The 13,062-nt window shown below is 33.7% G+C and overlaps 1 protein-coding gene across 2 annotated transcripts in view; it reads right to left on the bottom strand.

Annotated features, from left to right (window-relative positions):
- Positions 1 to 3,792: 3,792 nt before the first annotated feature.
- The window catches only part of ATP1B3 (ATPase Na+/K+ transporting subunit beta 3), a 28,437-nt gene continuing 19,167 nt past the window's right edge, over positions 3,793 to 13,062 (bottom strand). For both annotated transcript variants that reach the window (XM_026664559.2, XM_087965099.1), the window contains exons 4-7: positions 11,631 to 11,815; positions 10,402 to 10,452; positions 6,082 to 6,168; positions 3,793 to 5,069 (exon numbers count right to left, since the gene is read on the bottom strand). In XM_026664559.2, the coding sequence (XP_026520344.1) occupies positions 4,902 to 5,069; positions 6,082 to 6,168; positions 10,402 to 10,452; positions 11,631 to 11,815 (491 nt within the window). In that variant the 3' untranslated portion in view covers positions 3,793 to 4,901. The remainder of the gene's footprint in view (positions 5,070 to 6,081; positions 6,169 to 10,401; positions 10,453 to 11,630; positions 11,816 to 13,062) is intronic.

The raw sequence follows: 13,062 nt of genomic DNA, 5'->3' as shown, positions 1-13,062 counted from the left end.
GATTTCAGCAGGATTTCAGCTCCTGCGAAGGAGCCCTGTTAATTCTAGAACAGGGCTCCTTGGCAGCAAACTCCAGAAAGAGAAGAGATAGTTAACAGTATAAATATATTTAGTCAACTTTCAAATGGCCAAAACCAGAAACATTTTATAGGAAAGGCATCAAAGAACTTACATTTACACTTACACTTTTATAAAAACATAGAAAGTGTATAAGAGATACCCTTTCACAGCACAAAGTGTTCTGGAGAGGAGAGACCTTAAAAGATGGCAGAAACAAAATACATTTGTTTCACAATCTTCCTTAAAAAATTTTTAAAAGATTCAAATGCTTTCAAAGTCTTGGAAATTTACTGGTAGCTACTTCTGTGCAATGTAAAATTCTGATTTATGACTAATTCCTATCAAATAACTAGTTAACTCCATATTGCCTATGTCTTTATTAAGAAGATGCAACCCTTCTACATAAATAATCAGTACAAATGTATTTAATTCCAAAGAGGACATGTTGGAAAACCGGCTTTTAAATATCTTAAAATCATTTTTTCTGTTGGGTGTTTTTTATAGAAAGTAGTGTAGACAAATGACAGGAAAAAAAAATCTACTGGAGATAGTTAGGTATATCCTTTTAAAACTATTATAGAATCTAGAGAGATTTCAAAATAGCTTTTGTTTTATTATCATTATAATTGCAAACACGTGTGTCAAAATTGATCTGCCCCGTGTTTGAGACCCATAACTATTTGAAACTGGCACTTATTTAAACTTCAACTTGGATTTGATTACTGTGTTACTTGCAGTATTCTACAAATGAGATTGTAAATCTGCTATGACTCTTTCCTTACTTTACAAACATTGGTGCACTTAATCAATGAATCAACCTTGAAAATTAATGAAAATTATAAACTGTCTCTGGCAACTACTAGCAGATTTGCTCTTCAAGGATGTGTTACCAAATTTAGAGCAAGTTGCCTAATGAAACAAAATCAAAGCCAGTCAGCCAAATAAAACTGCTTTGTTCAACCCTGTTTATTTCATACCAGCAGTTGTTAATCTTGGGGTGAAGGGGAATTTAAAATATGGAGAAATTATTTAAAAGTTTGCAAATTGTTCCAGAGAAAGACGAAAGCAATTGTATTTAAAGACAAATTAGAAATTCTGTCTGTTTTTGCATTAAAAACATCTTGTATTGTCCCATACTTTTTAAACTTACTCTCAGAAGGATGGCATTCACCTAATGATTGCTCCAATGGAAATTTTCATTCAAGAAACGCAGGGAAGTCTCCTGCTGTTATTTTCCACAAATTACAAATAAAAGGTGAAGGGAACTGAATGCCATCTGTGATTGTGTTCATATGACACCCTGACCCAAAATAATCAATGACATTTCTGCTCAACAAATTTTGTAAACGTAGCTTGTGTAGCTTAGGTGTCATACAGACTTATGAATAAAATAGAGGTTAGCATGTTGGGTGAATAGTCTGAGTCAAAGTAGTGTCACTACAACTTTGCCTAAAAACACCCACATTGTTCCCTTCTGGAATAGGATTGACAGTGCACAAAAATAAGCATATATTCAATTTTTCTTTAAAAAATGTTCTCCAAGCTTGACAACAAACAGCCTCATTCAGAACTTTTAGTCAGCTCAAACATAGCTCAAAATGCTTCAAGTATCATTAAATTAGAAGTGGTAAAATTCCATGTTGAATGTTTATCACTTGATCTACAGAAACGCTGACCAACTTGCTAAATTTTAAAAAGTAAAAAAATCACCTACAAAACTGCAATATGCCTACCCCAAAAGCAACAATAATGGAGTCCCTTCATTATGCTACTACAAAATAACTTCTCACTATCAATTCTATGAGAGCTTACAGTTCATGCACATGCAGGTTTTTGCAACTTTCTGAACAAGAAAACCCACAACACTCAGGGAATTCAGAGGGAAAGCAGCATTTCATCTAATTACCCTATAGCAAGGAATTTTAAAAACCACAATACCACCTTCCATCAGGTAGAAGTCTGACTAATATTCAAAATTATTCTGACTCACTGAAGAGATACTTAACTAACTCTCCCCTACCCAACCACACCCAGCCCTCCACTGAACTAGAGCCAGCCAATATGCTAGCAACAATGTAATCTTTGCTCACTGGCTAATGAACTCACTGGCTTGGAGAAAATAAAGGAAAAGCAAACAAGTCAATTACAGGATGTCAATACTTGAAACAACAAAAATTCCATTGTGTCTTAAGACTGGTACAAAAAATCAGAACAAATGTCTGTTCCAAGCTTAGAACAAATGAAACAGCCATTTTGTGTTTGAAATGTTTTGCTCAGACTGTATAAAAGGTTCTGCAGATTATCAAAATATTTATCTGTTCATGGAATTGCCACTGTATTAACAACATTCTAAGGACAGAGAAACACTCACAATTCTATTCTATGGATGTAACTGCTACATGCAGCTCTTTAAGAGCCCTGCAGGAAGCATTTTGGCGTCATTATTCAATGTGTATCAAGACATCAAATAATTTTTTTACCATTCTTTTAAAAAGAGAACCCAACATTGCCATGAAAAGTTTGGCTGACACATTTGACACGAATCAAGATCCAGCTTGAATGAAAATTTACTTCCTAAAGCAGAATACTAACTAGTTCTCCATAACTCAAGTTACATCATATTTTGACACTTGAGGTCAAAATTGTGTCCCATTCCTTCCATACTCTGTTACTCCCAGAGAAACACCATGTGTCTCATTCACTGTTTTAGAAAGCAGTTGAATAAACTGAAAGAGAACAGGTAGGTCTATGACTTCAGTGAACTGGAATCACCATGCCTCTGAATATCAGTTACTGTGGCACAAAAGCAGGAACTCTCTCCATATCCTACGTGTGAGCCCACTGGAGAATTTAGTTATGGTGGGAAAGGAAGTGCTGGGCGGAGACAGGCCTTGGTCTGAATCCAGCAAATTTCTAAAGTTCACCTGTCCACCTTGCAGGAATTTTCATTTCTTTTATACACTGGCCCCCCTTTGAGGGGCCCAGAACATGATCTTTCACACAAAAGCAAATTCTCCATTATTCCTTCCTTGCCCCTGAGAAAAACCAACTTTGTCCATGTTTGTGAGGTGATGTGGGACTCCTCAATGCCACATGTTTCAGAGATGATATTTGCTATATTCTAAGCTGCTAGAGTTCTTTCTATTCATAGCCAGAATTCTTTTGTCAGCCTTACCAGCATCTTGATTTAACTTAGCTCATATTTAAGTACTCTCTGTTATATCAAAAGGCAGAAGTATTTAAAATATTACCTCTGAATAAAAATTCAAACTGTATCTCAAGCTTCACTGTTTTATCCTAATGCTTGACCTGCTCAAGTCTATGGCTATAGTAGAACCAACAATGGTTTTCACAACACAGATACAAGTTCTTAACAGGCCACACCAAGAGTAGCAAATAAAGCAAGAGAATCCTCCTATTAAAAAAAAAAAAACACACCAATAGCAAGTCATACAACATTGTGGCTCTTCTTTAACTGCAAAAGTTTGATTTCTTTTGGCTATTCACTAGCTTATTTCATTCAGATTCCCCGGGCCCTAATTCACATATTCAATCTTTCTAGATAGGTTTTACCTTCATTGAACTTCTTTTCTAGCTACCTTGGATATGCTCAATATGGATCTTAAATATATAAAACAATTGAAAACTTTTCCTCTCAGAACTTGTACTATTGTTGAAAAGAGTTGTTCTTATTGTGTTATTGTTCTTTTTTTAAAAAAACAAAACAAATGATTGCATAAAAGTTAATTGTGTATTTTAATGCACATTCTGAACCACTTATTTTTGGTTCTTAAATTGCCTGGAGTGAAGAGAAAAGAAGAAAGAAACATCAATAACATAACCTGGAATATAGAGAGGTGCTTAAAAATACATCTTGAAATGCAGAGGATATTTAGTAGAAAGGATGCTTAATAGAAAAAAATCCTAAATTTTAAATACTACTTACAGAGGACAAAATTCATCTGAAACTATATAAATTAAACAAAGGAATGTTTAATCCGGATAGTCTTACTGAGTTTAAAAATGTTTAAACAGACATTTCTCCATTCTGGAATATTTTTTAATTGGAAATTGTACATCTAGTTCCATATTGTGAGGTCTTTTTTTTATTTCAAGCAGCTTTATAATATGACTGTTACCAAATCTCTAAACCATACACATTGTAAAGGACTTGTTTCATATGGATAATTCTCAATTAAAAAGTTTTAAAAAGTGTCATTGTATTGGTTTTATCTGTGCTCCATGTAACAGCAATAAACACAATAATTTTGCAACTGAAATATCAAATCTAGGCCAAAAATTGCATGTACACACAATACTTGCACAATAAGCACATCTACTTCAGTATTTAAATAATGTCAAAAATCAATGCTAAACTTAAAATCCACATGAAGCTCTCCACTACCTCCCACTGGATACAGGATTTAAGGCATCGCTGCATAAACTTAATTCACGGTGTTGAATTGACTAGTCTGACCTTTCTAAGACTGTGTTCGTATTGATATGATAGTTAACCAGTGTTAAACCAATACAATATTTACATAGCACAGCACATACATTACAGACACTCACTTGGGGATAAAGCCCACATTTTGAACAAGTCAAATACCACCATGATTACATGTCTGGAATCTATTTACAGGTCACTAAAATGATTATATCTGTCCAATAGGCAAAAGCATGATGGGCAGTTACATTGTCACAAATTGAAATCATGATTGGAAGCACATTATGCTACCCTGAATGCCTTGTTCCACTCTAGGTTCCTTTATGGGTGGTCTCATCTTTCAGAATGGCAGGTCCTGCTGATAGGGTTGACCTTTTGGAGATATTGGTGACTTTTATGCAGATACCTGAAATTTGAATGAAACCCGTCCCAGAAATTTATCACGCTCATCGTCATTTTTTAAGTTGGTTCCCAGGATCTTGCATTCAATGGTTACATCTTCTTTGGCACTGGTTGTATTAAATGCTAGCTGAATAGCCACTAGCGGCTGTAAGTAGTCAGGCTGGTTCAAAAGAGGCAGAAATAAAAAATTATTTTTTTCAATACAAAAGTAAATTTAATATAACTAAAACAAGCTGTAATTGTTTGGTTAAAAATCAGGCATTTTAATTATACCAAGTAGAATTTTTCCAAGTAAACATGTATAAATACTACAATCCTCAAGTATTAACTCTGAGGAATAATTAAAGCTATGGCAAAAGGCAAGAAAGAAAGGAAAGGAAACCATCGGACATCCTAAAAAGTCAAGGCTTCTCCTCCAGAGAACCAATGAACCATTTTTGTGGTCGAACAAACTAGGATTTTTGTAATACTAAGAATCTGGCTCATAAATCTTCTCACTTTTTCTTTTTTGCCATCCTTTCTCCTTCTTGTACTGCTCACAAGTCATCCCTAAGAAGAGAAGCTCTATGAGTTGTACTGTGAACCTTTTCAACTGAAATGTAGGCTATCACTATTTTAAATAAATAGAAATATAAAATTTGCCTGCTCCTTTGCACAGCAAGCCTGGCCCAGATCCCCATTAGGAATAGGAGCTATTGCTGCTTCTTTGCTAGAGCCTAGTTGTGTCTGCACCAGTGCAACAGTAACAAAAGCTTCCCAATCTCCATGCCCTCTTACTTGCACAAGCCAATGCATAAGTGTCCTTATCCTACTGATGTGTTATTAGGTAAGAAGGAAAGCAAGATAAGCTAGGTCAACCAGATAAAAGTGCTTTTTCTTTTTAAAAAAACCATGCAAAAGCTAAGGCTTCTCTATAGGGATAAAGACTAGGAGCTCCAGCAAAACTGGATTGCTTTGCTCACAAAGTAGAAGGTAGGAATTGGGCCAGCCCCCCACCCGCCGCCCTTCACTTTATAGAGAGGCAATGAATCCTGCCTGTTTGCTCCAGAAGGAGGAAGCATCCCACAGCCGCACATACTAATTTTTAGGAGAATGCAGTCGAGTAGAATGACACTATTAGCAATGAACATGAACAAAGCAAATTCACAGATGCAGAATTAAGACAAACTCACGTGTAGGCGTTTTCCATAATATGGGAAATACATCAAATCAACTGTTCCATTAGCAGGAAAATAACTTATTGTAGCCTTGCCTTCTTCCTATAAAGGAAGAAAATTTGTCAAAGATAAATAACATTTTTTAAAATTTTTCATGTTGAGTACATGGACAAATGTATAATAAGAATTTTCAGAGGCAAGATTTATTCAATTGTCTATTCAAACTATAATAAAGTGAACTATAATAAAGTTACTAGAGAAAGATTTATATGTGTCATATAAAAATAAATAATAATCCGTTAATCAGCAAAAAAAACCTTTTAACAACACTACATCTATACCTTAAACCTTTATTTAAAATTAAATAGGAAATATGTTACTATTACAACAATATAATGTTGCCGTCTAGGAACCTTTTAAAGTCTGTTCCAATTTCTTTATGAACATCTCATCTTAAACTCAAATAGACTAAAAGAGATATGCTAGGAAAAAATCTGTTTCATATTGTGGAAGTCATCCTTCAAACATGTCAAATATACAGAACAGCTTCTGGGGAAGGGAAAACTACCCCTAACAATTGAAAACCTAGGTGTGTTTTACACTGGAGGGAATGGAGAGTTTCATGTTTACCATCTAACTTGCTAAGTTTGAGAATCTTTGGATTAGGATCTGAATGCTTTTCTAGGAAACTAGAAAATGTCATTTAAGAGCCTAATTCATACCTTGCTTGATACTTTTAATATCAAATATCACAGAACAGATATGTTGTGATCTTTTGACCACTGGCCCCTTCAGCAGCCGAATCAGAGGAGGTGGCATGGGATTCAGGGTCAGCATCAGGGCAACCTGGGAGCTCCAAAGGGGAAGAGGGAATGGAGCTGACGAAGAGACAGACAGAGACGGAATCTGGGCCATCCGTCAGCCTTCAATGGTCTGGAAGTGGTTGATGAAGAGGAGGAGGGACAGCTGGGTCGAGTGCCTGATGCATGGCTGCGCAGAAGGCAGAGAAGGAGAGAGCAATGGAAAGCCATGGGCTGATCCTGGGGAAGGAAGAGCCACCACTGCTAGCGAGGCCCCACCCTAGCTCTGGAGATAAAAGGCAGGAGGAGGAGATGAATAGGTGTGACGGACAACTATCCATCTTCCAGCCAGACGGACTTGTTAGCCTGTGAGAGAAACATTTTGCCAGGGTTGCCAGCATTCCTAATAAAGGAATCTTTTAAGTTCACATCGGAGGGTTTGTCGTGTTTGTGGAGCTGGGTCAAATAACCAAAACATCAGATATTAAAAACCCTGAAATACAATTTTAATCAAAACCAAATACAAAACCATTCTCTTCTTAAAATAGGTTGATTTGAAACCCCCCGTTATCAACCTGAATGTGCCAAAATAAGGATACACAGCACCTTATAAAAGTGTTGAACCATTTTCGTCACTTTTGAGCATCTGCATATGAAATCTTATTCCAGTTATCAACAGAAAAAGAAAATACCATTAATATAACATAATTAATGTAGCCATAATAGGCAATTTGCACTTTAAAAAAACATGAATTTTAAAATTTCAGAGATAATGTTGATAGAATCATTAATGGGTTTAATTTTTATAGTTAATTATTTTAATAAAAATGCCTCACCTTTATTTATTAAGCAAATTTATTTACCCGCCATCTCACTAAGTGACTCTGGCAGTTTACAAATAAAACAAGTTCTGTTCAAGAGACATTAACTTGTTGTGGTTCGCCGGCAGCTGGTGCAGATGGCTGAGGTCTCGGAGAGCAAGGGCTCAGATGAGGGGCCTGCATATGATGCAGGTATGGGGCCAGGACTATCAGAGAGTGGAGTGCTGCCTTTGGAGTTTGTGAAGGCTGGCAGTAGTGATGTAGAGGACCCTGTGCCCAGTGCACATGCGCGCAGGGCTGCTCAAAGGAAAGAGCAGCTGCAGCAGCATGGGCAACTCAGGAGTAAGATTGCAAGGTAATGGCCCCTCCCTTAAGGGATAAAAGCCAGCCCTCAGAGGTGGGATTCTTTGCAGGAAGCAAAGAAGTTCTTGCACTTAAAGTCTTATAGAAGTTCGGACTATCCTGGTTTGCATTTGGAGACTTTTGGTTTTGATTATTTCCTTGCAATTTAATCTAGTGTTTTTGGCAGCCTTGCACAACCTTGGCAAGGCTTGTTCTTATCTGGGACAATTAGTTTTTAATAGCATTTTACTATGAATGAACAGAATTCATAGAGAAGCATTAAAACGGTTTTGCTTTTATCTCTGTTTGGTGTTTGTTTGCTTTGAACGAGGCTTGGGTTAGAACATAACTTAACTTTGGGAGGACTTTGGGTAGTCCTTTTAAGTCATTCATTTATTTATCGTTCAAAGTTACAATGGCAATGAAAAAAGTGACATGACCACTTTTCGCACTTATAACCATTGCAGCATGGTCAAATGATAAAAATTCAGGTGCTTGGCAAATGGTTCATATTTATGACAGTTGCAGTGTCCCAGGGTCACATTACCATTTTTTCCTGATTTTTTTCAAGCACAAATAGATTTTAAATGTCTGGATAAATGAGTCATTTTATCTTAAATAATGGAACATATGCAAATTATGCCTCCAAAGTGTTTGTGGTAATTGGGCTAACAAAATTTTACATTCAAAATAAATGTGCTTACATTTGAAATAAGATTCTAAGAATAAATATAAAATACCGCATTGAAGTATAACATGCTACTAAATATGATAAAATATTTTCAAACAGTTTGGATTACAGGAGCAAATGAAAGATTTATATATAATAATAAACATTCTATAATAATATTTAACTCTTTAACAAATTAATTAGGATGCATAAAACTTAACAGTAGATATTAAAAATGCCAAATTGAAATGCCCTCAGATACAATAAAAGTTTAAAGAGTGCAACCTTAAGCTGTTTATATCTATTTTTTATGATTGAAAGTTCAAGAAAATAAAAAATTCTATCAGAAAGAAATTTGATCAATGGGAGCTATATATTAGCCAGATCATATGGAGTAGATGTCATACGTCAAAATAGGAATTTTATAAAAGCTGATGCCGCAAACTATGAGCAATGTTATGGCAATTATGCATGTATTGGTGAAAATCTATACATTTAGCTGAAGAAGTCAAATACAATCCTAGGGGCAGGAATTTTTTGAAGAGGGTTTAAGGAATGAAATGGATGTCCTAAGACACTATCGTGTGATACAATGGGATAGGCATAATAACAGGTGTTCTTAGTGGGGGCTTCCCTCCTTTAGAATAGCTCCCCCCCCCCAAGCAAGGAAGATTTGTACAGGGATTCTGAAGGGTGGAAAGGGATGCTAGCTATAGCATTATTTTTGTTTTGGTTTAATAAATGTAAGTACAGAGGAAAAGATTTTCTTAAAAGTGCAAATACAGGTATATTCAACAATATTTCAGTATATAAGCAGAAGATGCATTTTTATTTAGGTATCATATGCATGTATGATAAGGTTTAATACATTCATCTTTTCAGGTTATTTTAATAAAAATAAAATTTAATAATCAAAAGATGTGACTCAAACACCTTAATTTTGGTTTTCATAATTTGATCACAATAGATGATTATTGCACATGCACTCTACACTCACTTGTCTTTTGTCAGTTTTGGTACTATATGACCCTCACAGTTCAAATTAAAATAAAACTAGATTGACATTAAATTGAACATTTTCATCTTAATAAAAAATTGGCAAATATTACAACAATTCTAAATGGGATATATGTGGAAAGCTTCAGCGTGTGATCTTAAAACCCAAATTCATGCAAATGTATAAGTCAGCAGACATTATATAAATTGGAAAACTACCCAGATTCGTGCAAGTGTGATAGGCGATGTAGAAATTTAATAAATAAAAATATTTTTTCTTAAAAAATACACAAGTATATGGTAAAATCATCTACATAAAAGGAAACATTTTAAAACATATAGCTTTTATAATGAATACGTTTTGAAAATAATGGAATGCTTACAAGTGAACAATTTCACAGTACAAACACTAAGATTTCATATTCTGCTTCAGTGCTCATTTTCTTACCCATCATAAAAATATTGTGTAAGATGCATTTGCAGCATGGAGAGAGAAAAAATGCTGGTTATGAAATGAAATAAATCAAAAAGCAAGTAATAATATAAAAACCATATGTTTTTAAAATGGAGACTGTAACGTAAAATTTTAAAATTAGTAAGCGGAAATCTAAAATATAGGGAAATAACAATTAAGGCAAATTTATATTAAACCACTTGCTCTTTTAATGACATAAAAGTGGGCATGTTTTTATTTTAAAATGCTTACCTTAGAATTACAGTTTATATATGGTTTTCCAATGGGCTTTAATCCAATTATCTGAAATGTAGAAAAAATGTTTTACAACTTGGAATAGAATAAATATTAACAATAATTTAAATAAAGTAGCACTTTCTAATAGCCCAAGTTTTTAATTTTAATATAATAAAAATATAGTTCATTATATAATTACTGTATTGCTGTGGTATACCTTCACCCAGAAATTACTGTGTTCCACATTAGAAATCAATATATTCAAAACATAAGGCAATAGTAATGTAAATGTTTTCAACCACATCAAAGCTGTTTATTTTCAGTATATGAATGGATATCCATAATATTTATAATCTATAATGTTATGTGGCTACTAGAAATATATAATAAACGTATATACAAAACTTGAATTCTACAACAATCTCAGTTGAAATACCCATTCAATTTGAACAGTTTTGTAAGAGATACCACAAATATACACCTTATCTATTAGTTAGGTCATGCCTGCATTTGTTGGTAGGCAGAAAGTTCTCAGTAAGAAAGGAAAATAATTATTGGAATGCAGATGTAGATGTTATAACATCTGTTTTAAAATATATTCACAAAAGTACTCAAGAATGTTTCATTTCCATGTGATGATTCCAACAACAGCCATTATTTCAAATTAGGCATATAACATTAATGGCTGAATCCAGAAGGCATATACAAATAATATGTCACATAACACATAATTAATTACTTAAAAAGAAAAATATTTAACTATAAATGTCCATCAGAAACTTTGAAGGAATCAAATGAAACTCATCTTTTTTGGCAGAAATATATTCTCGGTGAAAACATTTCTGATCAGTAGATAAATTCTTGCATGATATACACTTACATGAGTTGTTCTTTACTGGCTATATTATTATTTGTTCAGACTAAAAATATACAACTGGAATTTTTCTTTTATAAGCAAGAATATAACAATTTTTAAGCAACAGGGAATGGTAAAATGCCATCCAACTTTAACATAAAAGAGCTGAATTAGAAACTCTAACACAAGCAGACAAAATTTTTTCATGATTTTCTATCTTCAACACAGAAATCAGAAAAGATCAGAAAAGAAGGAATTCTAAGAGCATCTAGAAACATACACAGAAATTTGCCTTCAAGCAAATACTATCCAGCTACGAATTTGAACAACAGTTTCCCGCAGGAAAAACTGAAAGCCTTATGAAATCCAAAAGAGTAACTGAACTTACTCTATTCATTTTTATAATAACACATGGTGTTCCTTTGTCATAACCAAAATTTTCATCTTGTAGTCCAGAGCAAGGTCCCAGGCTATCTCGATTAAACTGGCATGCTGATTTATTTACAGAGTTCTGGTCAAAGAGCTTTCCTGGAGAACACCGAATGTTTCTGGTTTGCTTTGTTTCATTATATGCTAGAAAAAACAATTCAGTGCATGACATTAACTATTTAATAAATATACATACTAAAGTATCATTTAGCAGATGAAAATTTGGAAAATATTCATTTCCAAATTTTGAAAAAACATTACTGCACAGAGGTGTTCAATTTGTCAAGAGCAGGGAGCCATTTGAAGCGAGAACACAAACCCAATTTCAAAATTCATGCATTGAAGGGAATTACCAATGAGAAAAAAGCAATTCAAAGTGCTGCAAAATAGACGGTTATAACCAGATTAACTTTCAAACACTGCACAGTATTTGCTTTAATGACTACACTAATTGAAAGTTTCTGAGAATTCAAATAGTAAGGATAGCATTTTTTTTCTTTCTATGTTTGATTCATTGTACTTTCCAGAATACAATGAATGCTTTCTGGATTTTTTTTGTTCATAATAAAATATACTATTAAGTCTGTCCTTAATTTTATCTGGCATAGAATACATGCTCAAAGATAAGCTGAATTTATATTTAATATCATAGAAGTGATCATAGCATCACTTATCACCTTTTTAATTAATAGAAATCCAAAAGTTCAATCAATTTTATTTCTGAATTTACAACTTTAATTTTGTGCCATACATTCATAGAAGTTAAGAGCTGAGAACATTTCTCTTCAATTAATATCAGACTTTAGCATGTCTAAATCCAGACTGTAGGCAATTTTACTCAATTTCATATCTTCACACAAACTTTGGCATAAAGTATTAAACTGGTCCATCCATATGTCGCATTACGTCTCCTTTGTGAAATTATTCAAGCATTTTTTGGAAGAAAAAAATCTTATATAACCAAGAAGCATGACATTTCTCTGCGTAACAACTAAACCTGCTTACAAGGTATGCTAGTTTCAAATCCAGAATTAACTTGTCAAATTTAAAAAAAATAGCCAATGCTTTGCTTCACTCAAGAGAACAAAAATTTATACAAGTAATCTGAAAATTATAAACATTAATATTAAAAATCTATTTGTTTCTATTTTTTATATTTGATTGTGATTGTCTGTTATAGAATAGTTCTCTGTATACGAAGCTAATAAATCTATTTTAAGTTTAATAGTACTGAGCAATCAATCCTTTTCTTGAATGAAATTTTCCCAAAATTATTGGCTGACATAATTTTGGCAACCAATCTTTCTTTGTTGGAAATACATCTCAACTATGCAAGAACAATACAGGTAATCCTCCCTTAATATATATTTGTTCAATGGCCATTTGAAGTT

Source organism: Notechis scutatus, chromosome 4, assembly GCF_049901735.1.
Source record: "Notechis scutatus isolate UNSWTSFEM ecotype Mainland chromosome 4, rNotScu1.2, whole genome shotgun sequence".
NCBI classification, from domain to species: domain Eukaryota; kingdom Metazoa; phylum Chordata; class Lepidosauria; order Squamata; family Elapidae; genus Notechis; species Notechis scutatus.
This window is presented reverse-complemented; position numbering and strand designations above follow the sequence as displayed.